General features: G+C 43.7%; 1 protein-coding gene across 2 annotated transcripts in view; it reads left to right on the forward strand.

Annotated features, from left to right (window-relative positions):
• The first annotated feature begins 1579 nt into the window (after positions 1-1579).
• aaas (achalasia, adrenocortical insufficiency, alacrimia) overlaps positions 1580-17613 on the forward strand; it is a 104473-nt gene continuing 88439 nt past the window's right edge. For both annotated transcript variants that reach the window (XM_060931708.1, XM_060931709.1), the window contains exons 1-2: positions 1580-1652; positions 2058-2180. In XM_060931708.1, the coding sequence (XP_060787691.1) occupies positions 2073-2180 (108 nt within the window). In that variant the 5' untranslated portion in view covers positions 1580-1652; positions 2058-2072. The remainder of the gene's footprint in view (positions 1653-2057; positions 2181-17613) is intronic.

The raw sequence follows: 17613 nt of genomic DNA on the forward strand, positions 1-17613 counted from the left end.
TAATTGACGCAAGCTGTAGTGGTTTCCCAGCCATTATATCTATCTATCTATCTATCTATCTATCTATGGCAAAGCTAATAATAAGCCACATTTGGTTCAACAACTGTCTTTCAAGAGCAGGAATGTGAAGCTACATTGGGTACAGACTGACCTAAAATGGACAGCATGGTAGCTATAAAAGTGTAGAATACTATATAATTTACATAGAAATTGATAGTATTCAAGTTAACATTTTTGGTCAAATTGTGTCTCTTGTGAACACAAATGAAGACAAAAGACACAAGACTGAAGACAAAACCGTGAAACAACCATTCACTCTCACATTCACACCTACAGTCAATTTAGAGCCACCAATTAGCCTAACCTGCATGTCTTTGGACTGTCGGGGAAACCGGAGCACCCGGAGGAAACCCATGCGGACACAGGGAGAGCATGCAAACTCCACACAGAAAGGCCCTCGTCAGCCGATGGGCTTGAACCCAGGACCTTCTGTGTGAATGGTTGTGTGTCTATGAGTCAGCCCTGCGATGACCTGGCGACTTGTCCAGGGTGTACCCCTGCTCTCACCCCATAGTTAGCTGGGATAGGCTCCAGCTTGCAGCAACAGATAATGGATGGATGGATGGATGGATGGATGGAGGTGGCACGGTGGTGTAGTGGTTAGCACTGTTGTCTCACAGCAAGAAGGTCCTGGGTTTGAGCCCAGCGGCCGACGAGGTCCTTTCTGTGTGGAGTTTGCATGTTCTCCCCATGTCTGCGTGGGTTTCCTCTGGGTGCTCCTGTTTCCCTGGCAGTCCAAAGACATGCAGGTTAGGCTAATTGGTGGCTCTAAATTGACCGTAGGTGTGAATGTGAGTGTGAATGGTTGTTTGTCTCTAGTCAGCCCTGTGATGACCTGGCGACTTGTCCAGGGTGTACCCCGCCTTTCGCCTGTAGTCAGCTGGGATGGCTCCAGCTTGCAGCTACAGATAATGGATGGATGGATGGAGGTGGCACAGTGGTGTAGTGGTTAGCACTGTCGCCTCACAGCAAGAAGGTCCTGGGTTTGAGCCCAGCGGCCGATGAGGGCCTTTCTGTGTGGAGTTTACATGTTCTCCCTATGTCTGTGTGGGTTTCTTCCGGGTGCTCCGGTTTCCCCGACAGTCCAAAGACATGCAGGTTAGGCTAATTGGTGGCTCTAAATTGACCGTAGGTGTGAATGGTTGTTTGTCTCTGTGATGACCTGGCGACTTGTCAAGGGTGTACCCCGCCTCTCGCCCGTAGTCAGCTGGGATAGGCTCCAGCTTGCGGCTCCAGATAATGGATGGATGGAGGCGGCACGGTGGTGTAGTGGTTAGCACTGTCGCCTCACAGCAAGAAGGTCCTGGGTTCGAGCCCAGCAGCCAGCGAAGGCCTTTCTGTGCGGAGTTTGCATGTTCTCCCCATGTCGCCCGTAGTCAGCTGGGATAGGCTCCAGCTTGCCTGCGACCCTGTAGAACAGGATAAAGCGGCTACAGATAATGGATGGGTGGATAAACCCGTGAAAGCAAAGCGGTTTCACACTGTAGATGGCAGTGTGGCTTTGTTTTGCGTGTGACTGGTTTTTGTCCCTCCTGGCGTGCCGTAGTTAAGAACATGGCGCGAGTTCTGGAGAGCAGCTGAAATCTAGTCTGGTTAGTTTTCCATTTATAATGACTTTTATTTGTGCTTTCGTCAGATATATCATAAAATAAGCAGTTATTTTTCTAAGTTCCTTGTCTGAGATTTTAGTATGACTATTTAAGATAAGCGAGTTAGTTAGTAACAAGTTAGAAAACTAGCTGTTTGGCTAATCCCGTTTGTGTGCTAGAGAGTACTGTAGTTAGATGGAATAGTGTTATTCAAATTAAACATACATTTCATGAGCTGGCATGTTTACTACTACGTTAGATATCTAGCAAGTTTTAACAGGAAACAAAAAGCAACTCGCTAACAACATGTGTTTATTATTATTATTATTATTTTTTTGCTTATGAGCGAGTGTCTTGTGTAGGCGTTTGTGACTGTAGTGTAATGAGATGAGTTTGTGTTCTGTTCAGGTCGGTGTGAGAACCATGTGCTCCCTCGGGCTCTTCCCACCGCCGCTCAGCGGACAGGTTACATTATACGAGGCGAATAACGAGCTCCTGTGGGGGGATTCGGCAGAGAGCTACGAGAAACAGGTAACACTGCGCTCCTCATGATCACTGTGTCCAGTGGCCCACTTGCTAATTCTTTTCAGGGGACAGTCAGTAGCGCATGCTCAGAAAGGCGCGAGATGTCGCCAGATAACGGCATTACGACACTGAGGCTACATCCACACGACAACGGCAACGAGATGTTATTTAAAAATATATCGCGTCCAAATGGGCAACAATCAGTAAAATATCAGGTCCATATGGCAACGCAACGCTTGCTGAAAACGATGCAATACACATGCCACACCTCTAGGGGCGCTGTAAGACGGTCCCTTCGGAGACACCAGAAGAATAGAAGTAGTAAGGACGCATGCGCATAAACTATTATGCGCGAGACTTCATATTAGCCACAAAGTCAGGAAAATCTGTTCGTAAAATTACATTATAATGACCAAATACAATGAAAAGTATTTTTCCAGTCTCACCTGTGAAAGGTAATCCCATGTGATCTCGTTTGGACGGCAAACCTGTTGGTACAGTTAAACGCAGCTAATCTTTATTCTCCGCTTTGACCTATCCAATATGGCGGCGAGGATGACGTATGATTCTACGCGGAAGGCGGCGTCTTTAATGGTCCGGAATAAATTGAATACTATACGTTGATGGATTAATTTGTTGTTTCTCACCTGTGAAAGGTAATCCCATGTGATCTCGTTTGGACGGTAAACCTGTTGGTACAGTTAAAGGCAGCGCATGAATCTTTATTCTCCGCTTTGACCTATCCAATATGGCGGCGAGGATGACGTATGATTCTACGCGGAAGGCGGCGTCTTTAATGGTCCAAAATAAATTGAATGCTACACGTTGATGGATTAATTTGCTCCTCTACGCCCTTTTTGAGGAATGTATTGTCGGACTTAAACCAACATCTGAAGAGGTGAGATCGCTCCTTTTTTTTTTTTTCCCTATTTTTGCTGGCGGGATTGACTCTGCCCTAAGGGCAGAGTCTCTCTCTCTCTCTCTCTCTCTCTCTCTCTCTCTCTCTCTCTCTCACTTTGCACCCTTACACAATAAATATTCACAGTGAAAATATTTTGTAAGCGCGTTTCATGAACCAAGTTATAGGATTTGTTGACAACTCGCATCGCAATGAGAAGATCATTGGCACTACTGGTGTTAAGAATCAGACCATTTCATAAATTAATATTTTGCTGTAGAGCTGCAGTGTTTGTACAATTGCATGTTTTTGCTTCACTATTACGGTCACTATTCTGCTTCTTGCATTACTACTGTGAACTAACACTGAACATAATAATAATAATAATATCCAAGCTCGTGTTTCACTCTCACTAGTGCTCTGTAAGGCTTTTTCCTGGTGATATTCGTTACACTTCTACCCGGCGTGAAGCACTCACAGTCATGTGGTTGTGACGTCATCGTAAACAAATCCGTTCTACTCATCCAGACGACTTCACAATGACAACGTTGCCAGATCTTTCCACTCTGGAACCCGTTCTCAAAAAGATTGCGTTTTGGGCACCCAAAACGCCGGTGCCGTGTGGACGCCAGGCCTAAACGATAAGCAATTGTATCGGAGTCACCTGAATCAGTTGCCGTGTGGACAGGGCCTAATACCCTGTCCACACTAGGGATTTTGTACCGATACGATACTACTTTCGTACCGCAACACCTGTCCACACTAGCAACTATTGAGGTTTTTCACCCATGTGACCAAGTCATGTGATGCATCGTTAGGCTGCCATTTTGGACGTCACGGCTCGAATCAGTTTGAATGCGAGGAAGGCGACAAACGAAAAACATAAAAGAAAAAGGAGCGAGATGCAGAAAACACCTTCACTATCCAGCGACGTAGGGCATTTACAGGGCGAGCAGAGGGAGAGGTATAGATAGTTTTCACTGACGTCACGGCATTCCGGGGAACGCCCCCCCAGCTGCCATCTTGGAGGGCAAACAAAACGGACCATCGCCACTACCGGCTACGTTATCTCGGACGAATTTATGAAGTTATATAGTCAGTTTTCTAAAATAAAGATCAATGTCGGCAAAATCAAGCAAACAGAAGTATATAGATACATTAGACGACATCTCACGACAACGGTATGCAGCCAAACTGGCCTTGATTGGGGGAATTGACCCCTACGAAGTGGACAAAGATGCATTTTCAAGTGACTATGCAAGGCTGCCAAAGCCTGAAACTGACTTCATCAAACTTTAAAGGCTGTCTGATATATACAACTTTATATATTCACAGCACGCCTTTTGGCGGATGCCGCCTGAATCGCGCAGATTCGGGTTTTTTTAGGGGGGGGGGCGTTGGAGTGTCTGATTGTAATTTCAAAGTAAATTCTGTATTAAGATTACTAAATAAGCAAATACATTACAGTCCATGAAACAGGAAGTATAAGGATGAGAAAAAAGTTTAAATCGGGAAGCTGCGCACATTTGCGCAGTCCTGCACACCGCTCGGGCTGCGCAAATGTGCGCAGTTTCCCGATTTAAACTGTTTTTTTCTTATCCTTATACTTCCTGTTTCATGGACTGTAACGTATTTGCTTATTTAGTAATTTTAATACAGAATTTACTTTGAAATTACAATCAGACACTCCAACGCCCCCCCTAAAAAAAAACAAAACGGATCTGCGCGATTCAGGCGGCATCCACCAAAAGGCGCGCTGTTTGCATCCCAAACACACATTAAATCATACAGAATAGAACTAAAATGTTTTTCAAAAATGACCCTTGCATGAGTGAAGTGACAAGTTTCAAATAGAAACGTGACAAACGAGCGATATTAAGTGCACATTACAATGTAAACGTACACTCAGCGGTTCCAGTTAGGCATTCTCCAGAGATTGTTGACATGATGTTTTGGTTTCCAAAAACAAACTTAAACACAATTGATTGTTTATTTAAACAACTTACCACTTATAAAATGATCGGAGCAGACTTTACTGTGTTTGGAAGGCTGATAATCCTTGCAGTTGATTCTCGCAAGCCATAGATTTCTCCTTTGTATGCTGAGTTTCTTTGTTTGCTCCCGTAGTGGGAATTCCATTAAAGCTCCGCTTGACTTCATCATCTGACCTATTACGACAGCCATGAATACAACAGGTGTGCACCATTGCTAGCTTTAAATAGTAGTAATGTAACTATAAATGTAAATAATATATAAATGAATGTAACTCGCGCACAACAATGTGTGCTCAGTGACCCGTACGGTAAGCTAGCCCTCCAAGATGGCCGCCACCAGGGAATCCCCGACTCTGTGACGTCATGTGAAAACTATCTATTTGCAAAAATTGAGGTTAGCAGGCTTAGAGAACAACGCTTACCTGCTTCCACCAGGATTGTTCACTGACGTACGGAAGTACACGAAGCCCTCGTCTTTACCTGACTTCGGCCCACATGATCTGTATACCTATGTCGTTAAAAACCCATCGCCATACACAGGTATTGATCTGAAAGCGTATAAGAGTTTGGATGCCTACAAATATTTTGTGTCAGGCTGGGTAACATGCCTACATCAGCGGGTCGTCCCTGGAGCTGGTGGTCGCCATCTGATTACAGCTAAGGTTTGTTCACATTTTCATTTACTTTCGGTCCTCAGGATAAACAAAATGTTATTAAATGTCATTAAAATAACTTCTTAGTCTGTTGAGACATGGCCCGTTATAAATTTGCTGTTACCAGGCAATGACCAAGAACTGTATTATTAGGGTCGGTGTCTGTGTTGTAGCAGTGTACTAGCAGCTAGCTGTTAGCACTGGCTAATGTCAACAGCATAGTAGCTGGTATGTTACTGTAGCAGTGTTTACGTTCAGTCATTTGGATGACTGTTAAAACCTTTCAGTCTCAAGTTTTTTCTTTACTGTATTTACTAGTTTACTGTAATTATGATCCGGCAGCTTAATTTGAGGGGGAGCAAGCCGGAGCGCGCTCCGGAACCTTGGCTGGAGCACTCCGGGAGCAAACCGGAGCGTGCTGCTTAATTTGAGGGGGAGCAAGCCGGAGCGTGCTGCTTAATTTGAGGGGGAGCAAGCCGGAGCGTGCTGCTTAATTTGAGGGGGAGCAAGCCGGAGCGTGCTGCTTAATTTGAGGGGGAGCAAGCCGGAGCGCACTCCGGAACCTTGGCTGGAGCACTCCGGGAGCAAGCCGGAGCGTGCTGCTTAATTTGAGGGGGAGCAAGCCGGAGTGCGCTGCTTAATTTGAGGGGGAGCAAGCCGGCGCGTGCTCTGGAACCTCGGCCGGAGCACTCTGGGAGCAAGCCGGAGCGTGCTGCTTAATTTGAGGGGGAGCAAGCCGGAGCGCACTCCGGCAGCTATTTACACTGGATCCGGTGTAAATAGCTGCCGGATCATAATTAAAGTAAACTAGTAAATCCAGTAAAGGAAAAACTTGAGACTGAAAGGTTTTAACAGTCATCCAAATGACTGAACGTAAACATTGCTACAGTAACATACTAGCTACTATGTTGTTGACTAGCTAGCTTGACCTTCAAAATGGCGGACACCGGGGCATCACGTGACCCTGTGACGTCAGGTGAAAAACCTCAATACCGGTACTGTAGCGGTATAACTGTATCGGTACGAAACCTACAAATGTATGGGTTTCGTACCCAGGCCTGGCGCCAGGAACAGTTTACTAAGGGGGCAATTAGAAATCGCAAGGGGCCAAATATTTTTCATATAGTGTGTAGTAGTGATGGCGGTCTGACAGCGTGTTTCAAACAATTAACTGCGCCAACCACAAAACCACGGCCCCGAAGGTTGCTTTAGTCCGGGAAAATCATGTGACATATTACCAGGGCAGTTGCACTTTATCAACACCCGTGCCCACCTGTTACCCCTCCCCTCCAATTTTCTCACAGACGCGCAGTACAACCGGAAAGATGCCAAACATAAAACAACACACACAAACCTACAGGCAAGTCCTTTACATTTAAAATACATACAAATAGCTCCGCGGCATGAAAACAAAACGTCAATGCAAGTCTAAGGTACTTGGCTCGGTGACCAAAATCATAATTTAAAAAAATCAACAGACCCCGCGGCTGCACCAGTAATAGCCTTCCTGACTCGCACCGAGTCAACGCTAACCACTTAATCCGCGATCCCAGTTTAGGCATGTAGGGGACTAAACACTCTGAAGTGATGAATCCCCCCCCCGCGCTGCATGGGGGGTGACGTCAACAACACATATTCTTACGCTATTTGCGCACAAAGCGGACCATATATGAACACATACACCAACATAAACGGAGATAAACTTGGCCTACAGAGAAAGAAAATGGATTCACAATATTGTGATTGAATTCGTTTAATTCGGTGGGGGAAAGACTACTCCCGTAAACTGACTGCATATTACAGGATATTGCAGAGACAGTGCACTTGTAAGTGTCATAACCAATCAGATTTGTTCTACCGTGCCAGTTTTAGTAGTGATTTATGTGAAATGTATTTTTGTGCAATGCGCAACCACTTAATATTTCGTATTTGAAAATGCAAATTATTAATACGTCTATAATACATTATATTTTCATAAGAAAACAATTAAGTGATCTGAGTCTCTGTTGAGGGGGCGGGGCTGTAGTCACGAGGGGGCGACGCCCCCTTTCGCCCCCCCCCCCCCCCCCCCCCCCCACGGCGCCGGGTCCATTCATATCGGTACTGTAGCGCTTCGCTGTCGTGTGGACAGATGAAGTGGCTCTGTATCGATACAAATATAATGCGCATGCGCAAAGTCACACACCAATCGATGTCTTCGCTGAATAGACCCCTTCGCATGTTTGTAAACAAACCGACCGTTGCCAGGATGCGCGTGCAGCCTGGACTCAGAAACAATGGCGCTGCCCATAGACCGGCATTATAAGCTGTCAGATTATGCCAAACAATTGTCGTTACAAGATCGAGAATGCTACATAAATAAGTTAACTCTAACAAGTGGACATCGCCTACCGGATCCGCATTTAATTAAAGAGTGGACAGACGATGTTAGTAAGTTCCCTGGTATACAATGGCCAGATATACAGTATACTCGTACCTTATTGACAAGACTTCAGTGTACACCCACGAAAAACTTCGTGCCTACAAGTCTTTAGACGCATATGATTGTTATGTGCGGGCATGTACAACTTGATTAACAATGGGACATTCATATTCATTTTGTTTTAATCAAATTATGCCAGTGATGTGATGGCAATGTGGCTTTAGCTACAACAGCAAATACCAACACTAAACAGCAATTTGCAGGAGGTAATGGCATGAAAGGAACAGGGTTCGTACGGGTGCTTGAAATCCTTGAAAATGCTTGGATTTCAATGTCCTGATTTCAAGGTTTGAAAAACTCTTGAATTTTGGGTCAAGTGCTTGTAAATGCTTGAAATTGTTAGCATATTTCTCGGAAGTCTGACTCAATAGACCACCATTAAATGGAAAGAAATAAAATAAGTCGGATTAAAATCACGCCTACACAGCTCACTCTGGGCTTCACGTGAACTTTTGTTTGTGATCTGTCACCGTATCGATAGTTGTCATGTTGTGCATAGACTGTGTCACGTCGCCCCCAAGAGGACACAGGATTTTTTTCTAGAAAAATTTAGTATGAGGGCGCTCACCATGGCGAGGGAGCGAAGCGACGAGGGGGGGGAGATGGTGCCGGTTGTCCCCCCTTCTCCGCCGTGCAAAGCCTTTGAAAAATTGAGGCTACAATGGGACATTCTGAGGCTATCTGAGAGGGAAATTGTAACAAATTGACTGTCAACATTGAAAAGAAAGAAGTAATCTTCTGCCCCGGACAGTCTTTGGCTTTCTTCCGCTTCGTGCCGCGGGATGACATCTTTAAATGCCCAAGTGTCAACAAAAACAACTCGCGAACTACTTCTGTCAAAAGCTCCCGCGCCGGTGGGTGAAAGGTCATTCAGTCTCGAGAAATCTCGCTCTACAAGTCAGCTGACCTTGTATGTAACCCATGTCAAATCTCGCGAGAGCAGCCGCGACAAGTAAACAACTAAACATGGCGCCTCAGTCTGGAAACCGCCAATTCGGATCGTTTTTGCACCGTCTGGCGGTGTATCTACTATGATTGGAATATTTTTGGAGTAATTATAACGTATTTGATGATCAGACACATTGTCACGTGGTGTTGCTGGGATGTTTTCACGGAGAAAAGATCGTTTTGAGAGATTGCATGTTGTGCAGTAGCATACAAGTGCATGGCCTAAGTGTGACTTGGGGTTCAATCGGCATTTCGGTAAGGGGGTGCACGCCGAGAGTAAGAGGGCGCAGCGCCCCTGTTCCCCGGTTTAGACGAAAGCCTGGGACAGTTGACCAACATGCCGGGAGGTTGTCGTTTCAACGAACGTTGGCTGGTAAATGAAAAGTATAAACTCTGGATAAAACGTGGACCAAATCCACGCATAGCCTGCTGCAAAGTATGCAAAAAAGACATCCAGATTTTCGCAATGGGAGAGTCAGCGCTCTCTAGTCACATGAAAGGTAAGTCACAGAGATGATTAACCCTACACCATGATTTGTTTGCTAAGCGTTAGCTACATGTTACACCTAAACATAGAAGCACTAAATGTGATTTTAGTGCTAGGATTACATGTCAGTTTTGGACAGTTGTTATCGGCAATGTAAAGAACAATGCCAGCGTTTCTCAACGGTAAATTAATGTAATTAAGAACTTCCCGCACCTGAAAATTTAAGCACAGCTGACGTTAGCACATAACATAGCTAACGCATTTATACAGTGTGTGTTATAGCCCAGTTGCAAGGTTGTGACTGACTAAAAAAAAAATTGACGTTTATATTTTCATGTGTTTTGTAGTCGGATTTTGTTTTAGCTGGTAATAGGTGGATGTGTTTTGATTAAAAGTATTACCCTTCATAATGTATGTTTGTAGACAATTTACTGCCTATAGCCAACTGCTGTCCACTCTAGAAGGCAATGTTTAGGCTGTTTGATTTGGCATGATGTGATCATTGACTGCATATATGAGGGCGCTGCATCTTCTTGCTGTAAATATTATTAACAATACCAATTTTAATGGAGGAGAGGTTACAAAGAAATGAAATGCATTTTCCCCAGAAGAACATTAGATGGATGTACCCATATTTTAAAATGATATGCATGCCTGCAGCAGTGTTTGGCACACCCCGTGGTAATTGTCATGCATCTCTTACGCTACGTTCACACTGCAAGGCTTAATGCTCAATTCCGATTTTTTTGTGAATTCCGATTTTTTTGTGAGGTCGTTCACATTAACAAATATATGCGACTTGTATGTGATCCTCAGTATGAACGAAAAGCGACCTAAAAGTGTTCCACATGCGCATTGCAGGATACGACGACGTCACACGCAGTGAGCATGGCCAGTGTTTACGGAAGTAAAACCGCCCGGTTGCAGTATGACTCATCCAATCTAGCTTGAATAGCTGTATCCCCCCAAATGGAAATCAGCTCCCTAACCTCTGCGTCCTTCCATTGAGAAGATTCAGAACCTTCACAGCCCGAAGCGTCCCTCGCATTGATGTCATGCGCAGGGGCGCAGATACGTTTTTTGAACTGGGGGGGGACAAAGCTGCCAGCAAACCAACCCCAACCCCGATATGCCTGTCAAACTTGTTGTGGGTTACTATAGCAACCAAGCTCGAGCTCGCAACCTGTGCAGTCTGCGCAGCTCAACCAACCGAATATCAGTCTTTGTTTTGTTTTATGTGAGTTGTTGCAACTATATGTATACACTGCTGTGCACCTCAATAAACCGAATGGTAATTAGTCTTTTGATTTTTCCGTGAGGTTTGCCTTATGCAAAGTGGGGGGGGGGGGACCGAACGAAGTGAATTTAAATCTGGGTGGGACAAGTCCCACCCTCTATCTGCGCCTGTGATTATGCGCCATGTTGTTGTAACTTTTTTTGAGAGACCCGCCGCCTACTTCAGCGCAGAATAGTGACGTTTGTGGCTTGTTGATGACGTGCAAGTCGGATGAATGCGACCTGGCGGTTCAGACTGAAGTCGCATATGAAAAGATCGGATAGGAATCGGAATTAGGACCACATATCCAAACGGCCTGGGTCGGATTTGAAAAAATCGGATCTGTGTCGTTCATATTGTCAATAAAAGATCGGATACAGGTCACATATGGGCGAAAAGATCGGATTTGAGTCACTTCAGCCTGCAGTGTGAACGTAGCCTTACGCTACGTTCACACTGCAAGGCTTAATGCTCAATTCCGATTTTTTTGTGAAATCTGATTTTTTTGTGAGGTCGTTCACATTAACAAATATATGCGACTTGTATGTGATCCTCAGTATGAACGAAAAGCGACCTAAAAGTGTTCCGCATGCGCACTGCAGGATACGACGACGTCACACGCAGTGAGCATGGCCAGTGTTTACGGAAGTAAAACCGCCCGGTTGCGGTATGACTCATCCAATCTAGCTTGAATAGCTGCATCCCCCCAAATGGAAATCAGCTCCCTAACCTCTGCGTCCTTCCATTGAGAAGATTCAGAACCTTCACAGCCCGAAGCGTCCCTCGCATTGATGTCATGCGCAGGGGCGCAGATACGTTTTTTGAACTGGGGGGGACAAAAAACTGGGGGGGACAAAGCTGCCAGCAAACCAACCCCAACCCCGATATGCCTGTCAAACTTGTTGTGGGTTACTATAGCAACCAAGCTCGAGCTCGCAACCTGTGCAGTCTGCGCAGCTCAACCAACCGAATATCAGTCTTTGTTTTGTTTTATGTGAGTTGTTGCAACTATGTATACACTGCTGTGCACCTCAATAAACCGAATGGTAATTAGTCTTTTGATTTTTCCGTGAGGTTTGCCTTATGCAAAGTGGGGGGGGGGACCGAACGAAGTGAATTTAAATCTGGGTGGGACAAGTCCCACCCTCTATCTGCGCCTGTGATTATGCGCCATGTTGTTGTAACTTTTTTTGAGAGACCCGCCGCCTACTTCAGCGCAGAATAGTGACGTTTGTGGCTTGTTGATGACGTGCAAGTCGGATGAATGCGACCTGGCGGTTCAGACTGAAGTCGCATATGAAAAGATCGGATAGGAATCGGAATTAGGACCACATATCCAAACGGCCTGGGTCGGATTTGAAAAAATCGGATCTGTGTCGTTCATATTGTCAATAAAAGATCGGATACAGGTCACATATGGGCGAAAAGATCGGATTTGAGTCACTTCAGCCTGCAGTGTGAACGTAGCCTTACGCTACGTTCACACTGCAAGGCTTAATGCTCAATTCCGATTTTTTTGTGAAATCTGATTTTTTTGTGAGGTCGTTCACATTAACAAATATATGCGACTTGTATGTGATCCTCAGTATGAACGAAAAGCGACCTAAAAGTGTTCCGCATGCGCACTGCAGGATACGACGACGTCACACGCAGTGAGCATGGCCAGTGTTTACGGAAGTAAAACCGCCCGGTTGCGGTATGACTCATCCAATCTAGCTTGAATAGCTGCATCCCCCCAAATGGAAATCAGCTCCCTAACCTCTGCGTCCTTCCATTGAGAAGATTCAGAACCTTCACAGCCCGAAGCGTCCCTCGCATTGATGTCATGCGCAGGGGCGCAGATACGTTTTTTGAACTGGGGGGGACAAAAAACTGGGGGGGACAAAGCTGCCAGCAAACCAACCCCAACCCCGATATGCCTGTCAAACTTGTTGTTAGTAACCATAGCAACCAAGCTCGAGCTCGCAACCTGTGCAGTCTGCGCAGCTCAACCAACCGAATATCAGTCTTTGTTTTGTTTTATGTGAGTTGTTGCAACTATATGTATACACTGCTGTGCACCTCAATAAACCGAATGGTAATTAGTCTTTTGATTTTTCCGTGAGGTTTGCCTTATGCAAAGTGGGGGGGGCGGACCGAACGAAGTGAATTTAAATCTGGGTGGGACAAGTCCCACCCTCTATCTGCGCCTGTGATTATGCGCCATGTTGTTGTAACTTTTTTTGAGAGACCCGCCGCCTACTTCAGCGCAGAATAGTGACGTTTGTGGCTTGTTGATGACGTGCAAGTCGGATGAATGCGACCTGGCGGTTCAGACTGAAGTCGCATATGAAAAGAGCGGATAGGAATCGGAATTAGGACCACATATCCAAACGGCCTGGGTCGGATTTGAAAAAATCGGATCTGTGTCGTTCATATTGTCAATAAAAGATCGGATACAGGTCACATATGGGCGAAAAGATCGGATTTGAGTCACTTCAGCCTGCAGTGTGAACGTAGCCTTATTGTCTTATTGCTGTAAAGAGATAAAATGTTTTAGAAGTCATAGTTAAGGGTGATTTTTACTTTTAACAGTGTGGGCCCTAGTTGATATAAGATCTTTTTAGCATCTTACTGATACTTGAGAGTAAACAGTTTGAAATATAATTTTCCTTGTTTTTTGATGTTAGGAAAAAAGCATCAAGATCTGCTAATTGTGTTAAAAAAAGCTCCATAGTCATTATCATAGCCACAGTTATCACCTTAGTTGTCAAGCAAGTTCTGCTTACTTAAGTGACTGACATTGTCAATGTGACAATCTTCCCCTTTAATTTATCATCCTGTTAATTTGGGAAAGTTTTGTTAATAAATAAACACATGAAATGGCCATTTTGAGGGTGCATGAATTTGTATCGCATTATGCAATTTACAGCTTCTTAAAGGAGAAATATGGTCTAAATCAGTCCATAGCTCTGCTGTTCGAGGTCACAAAGAGCTGTCAGTAAGAAAAAGAATGAGTAAAATTTTCTACACCATACACCAAATACAGAATCAGCGGCCAACTAATGAAATGGGGCGCAGTAGCTCATTTTCTATGCCCCGTTCAGTTAATGTTAGCTGCCGGTTCGATATTCGGCCTAGGTTGTATCAGATTTTCTAGTTCTTTTTCCTACAGGCAGAACTCAGTGACCTCAAACAAACAAAGGGCTATGGATTGAATCACACGAGATTTCTCCTACTGGAAAAACTGAAAAATTGATCTTGAAAGTCCTTAAAAAGTGCTTGAATTTGATTGTAAAAAATGTGTATGAACCCTGAAGGAATGATAGTGTAAAGAGCGCAGCTAAGAGAAATCAGAGCTGCGTAAAAAGCGAGAGGCAGAGAGCAGAAATGAAACTGAACGGGGCGGGAGCTAGGTTAGAGCAGTCAACGTAAGTTGGCATTTAGAGTGAGGGCACACAATTTTACCTTTCCATCCTTGCTTTAAAATTGTGATTTTCGGCATACACAAATAATGATGGCACAAAATCTGGACTGCTTGAGTCAAGCGAGACCTCTCCTACAAACAAAATTGCATGCAAAGCTAAGTTAACATGCTAACAATATTCATTACATTGTGTAACTATGACCCAGCTAATCAGACAAACGTTATCAAAGTATTTTGCTACATCAATAAACAAAGACTAGAAAGAATAAAAAAGATTTAATAAATAGCCTGATCTTACCTGTGATGAAGTGGGCGCTGCAAACCCGCGCATTTTTGATAGTGCTTGCATCCCAGTCTACACGTTTGATGGCTTGTAGCCATAGACGTCGGCGATTTTTTGTTTTGTTTTTTTTGGAATGGGTGAGATCCTGCTGGAATTCTGTACATTTTAACCCCATCACTGCTACGATTCTGACACCCGACAACACAACAACTAGGCATCGCTGAGTCTTTTTTGAGTCCAGGCTGCGCGCGCAATTTCCGCTTACGTATGAATGACATTTACTGCGAAGGGGTCTATAAAATAGTGAAGAACGGAGATTCATTTTCTTTTTCTTTCTCAACTGCCTCGCGCGTTTTGTATGATTCGACTGAATAAATGACCACCAGAAATACAGACTGTACACTGACAACAAAAAGCACACACGTTGTTTCATCCACCATATTCTCGGAAGGAAGTTACTCAGTAACCATGGAAACATTTCGTGCACTCGCATTTCAACTACCGTGAAGGAAAACCGCAAACATTTCTCGCTAGTGTGGACAGATGCACTAAACTGTACCGGTATACTTTGTATCGATACAGTTATACCACTATCATACCTGTGTGTGTGTGTGTGTGTGTGTGTGTGTGTGTGTATATATATATATATATATATATGAACACAGCATAATGTGTGTATGAGAATATGGCGGATGAAACAACGTGTGTGTGCTTTTTGTTGTCAATGTACAGTCTGTATTTCTGGTGGTCATTTATTCAGTCGAATCGTATAAAACGCGCGAGGCAGTTGAGAAAGAAACAAACGAATCTCCGTTCTTCACTATTTTATTCAGCGAAGACATCGATTGAGGTGTGTGACTTTGCGCATTATATTTGTATTGATACAGAGCCGCTTCATCTGTCCACACTACAGTGAAGCGCTACAGTACCGATACTGTACCGGTACGAAACCCATACATTTGTGGGTTTCGTACTGATACAGTTATACCGCTACAGTACTGGTATAGTTGCTAGTGTGGACAGGTGTTGCGGTACGAAAGTAGTTTCGTATCGGTACAAAATCCCTAGTGTGGACAGGGTATAATTTGCATACTCATTGAATAGTCATGATTTTCATATCAACACAAGTAACATGAGCGATGAGTTTCTGAAGATGATTAGGATAAAATGGTCAAGTCAACTTTATTGTCAAATATGCTATACATGCTCGACATACAGCACAGATGAAATTTCAGTCCTCTCTGACCCATGGTGCAAACTGGCAATGCAATAAATAAAAATAGAATAATTGGAAAAAAAAAAAACAATATAAACAGTATAAACACTCTAGATAGGAACTAGACATAGACTAAACACTCAAACAATATAAACAGTATAAACACTAGATAAGAACTACACACAGACCAAACACTCAGGCAATATAAACAGTGTAAACACTCTAGATAGGAACTAGACGTAGACTAAACATATATATATACACACACACACACACACTCATAAATTGGTTCAAATAACCAAACAGTCAAGGGCACTTGAGGTATAGCAGGTAAACATGAAATAAGCAGTATAAACAAACTAGCAGCTGTTAAGATGAGGTAGTGCGGAATAGTGCGAATGAGAGATGAGGTAGTGCAAATGAGAGATGAGGTAGTGCGGAATAGTGCAAATGAGTGTCTTATTGGAATAAAAATAACACAATTGCAACCAAATATTCAGCACCCCAAAGATTTTAAGGCCACCCATTTTTTTTATCTTTAGGTTCAGATAGCGGGCTCAGAGATCGGGCGTCTTCTGAGCAGCGTCTTTTATATCATTTTGTAATATAATTTTATAATAATTTGTTTCTTATTTATATCTATTAATATGATTATCGTATTGTTTTTAGTGTAAATAGTTTTTATAGTTTATACCTTAGTTTTTTGCCTTTTTGGTGGCAATCTTTCAATCATTCTTTAGTTGACATTCAAGGAATAAATTGCAAAAAACAAGCTGGAGGTTTTTATTTTAAATATTGAACTCAACACTTACCTCAACCAATACTAAAATGAAATAAATAGTATAATGTAACAAAATAATACTAAAATAAAATATCATAGTTAGATGTAAGAAACCACTTAAGGTAACACCAAGGCAACTAACAATAATGAAAAAGCATTACCCTAATTGGTGCAAAGCCTGCATGCCCTATCAGAACATCTAATTCTGCGTGGCTTCCTGAAAAAAAAAAAACTCAAGTGCCCTATCGTAAGGGAAATCATTGCTGAAGCGGGATAAACAGGATAATGCAATAAGGGTGGTTCCTCGCGTCAAGCTGCTGCTGTATGCATCAAAATTGGTTTATAGCCTGACTCAGGGATGTCCGTTTCCTGTAAGCCAAGAAGGCTATGATAAAGCTCATCACGAGCACAACGTAGGCTACCTTTTAAAATAAGGGGTCGGAAGGCAAATTGGGAAGGCTGCGTTATTTTTAATTAGCCTAACAGGCCTAATTGCAGTCCGGGTATATGCGCACCGGCAGGCCTGTGGACACGCCTCTCCGTCTCTCACTCTGTGTGTGCACGCGCGTGAACGAGAAGAAAGAGTACTATGAATGAATGGAACGATATGCAACGGAATTTTTTTTTTTTTTTCAAAATCGCAAGTCTGATTGTGTGGCGATAGGAATCCATTGTATGGCGCTGCGCCACACAATGGTCTATGTATGGGAAACCCTGAAAGTCGATTTATTATGAGAAAAATATGAGTGTGGCTTTATCTCAGTAATGAGCCAGGTAGGCTGTATCTAGGCAGTGAGAAGCTGGTAACTGGAGTGTTTTCGATATACATTTGAGTGATATCTTGACTGCCTTCACATGGCTAAGAGCAGCATGCGATACACTAATGCAATCATGCGCACCGTTTTTGAGTGTGAGCGAGGTTACCTACTTGTGTCTGTTGGCTCTAACAGGTGACCTAGTTGAGCTGTATATTAAGTTCCTCCTTACAAGTTTTTCTTTGGATAAATGGACAGTA

The sequence above is a fragment of the Neoarius graeffei genome, chromosome 10 (genome assembly GCF_027579695.1).
Source record: "Neoarius graeffei isolate fNeoGra1 chromosome 10, fNeoGra1.pri, whole genome shotgun sequence".
NCBI lineage: Eukaryota > Metazoa > Chordata > Actinopteri > Siluriformes > Ariidae > Neoarius > Neoarius graeffei.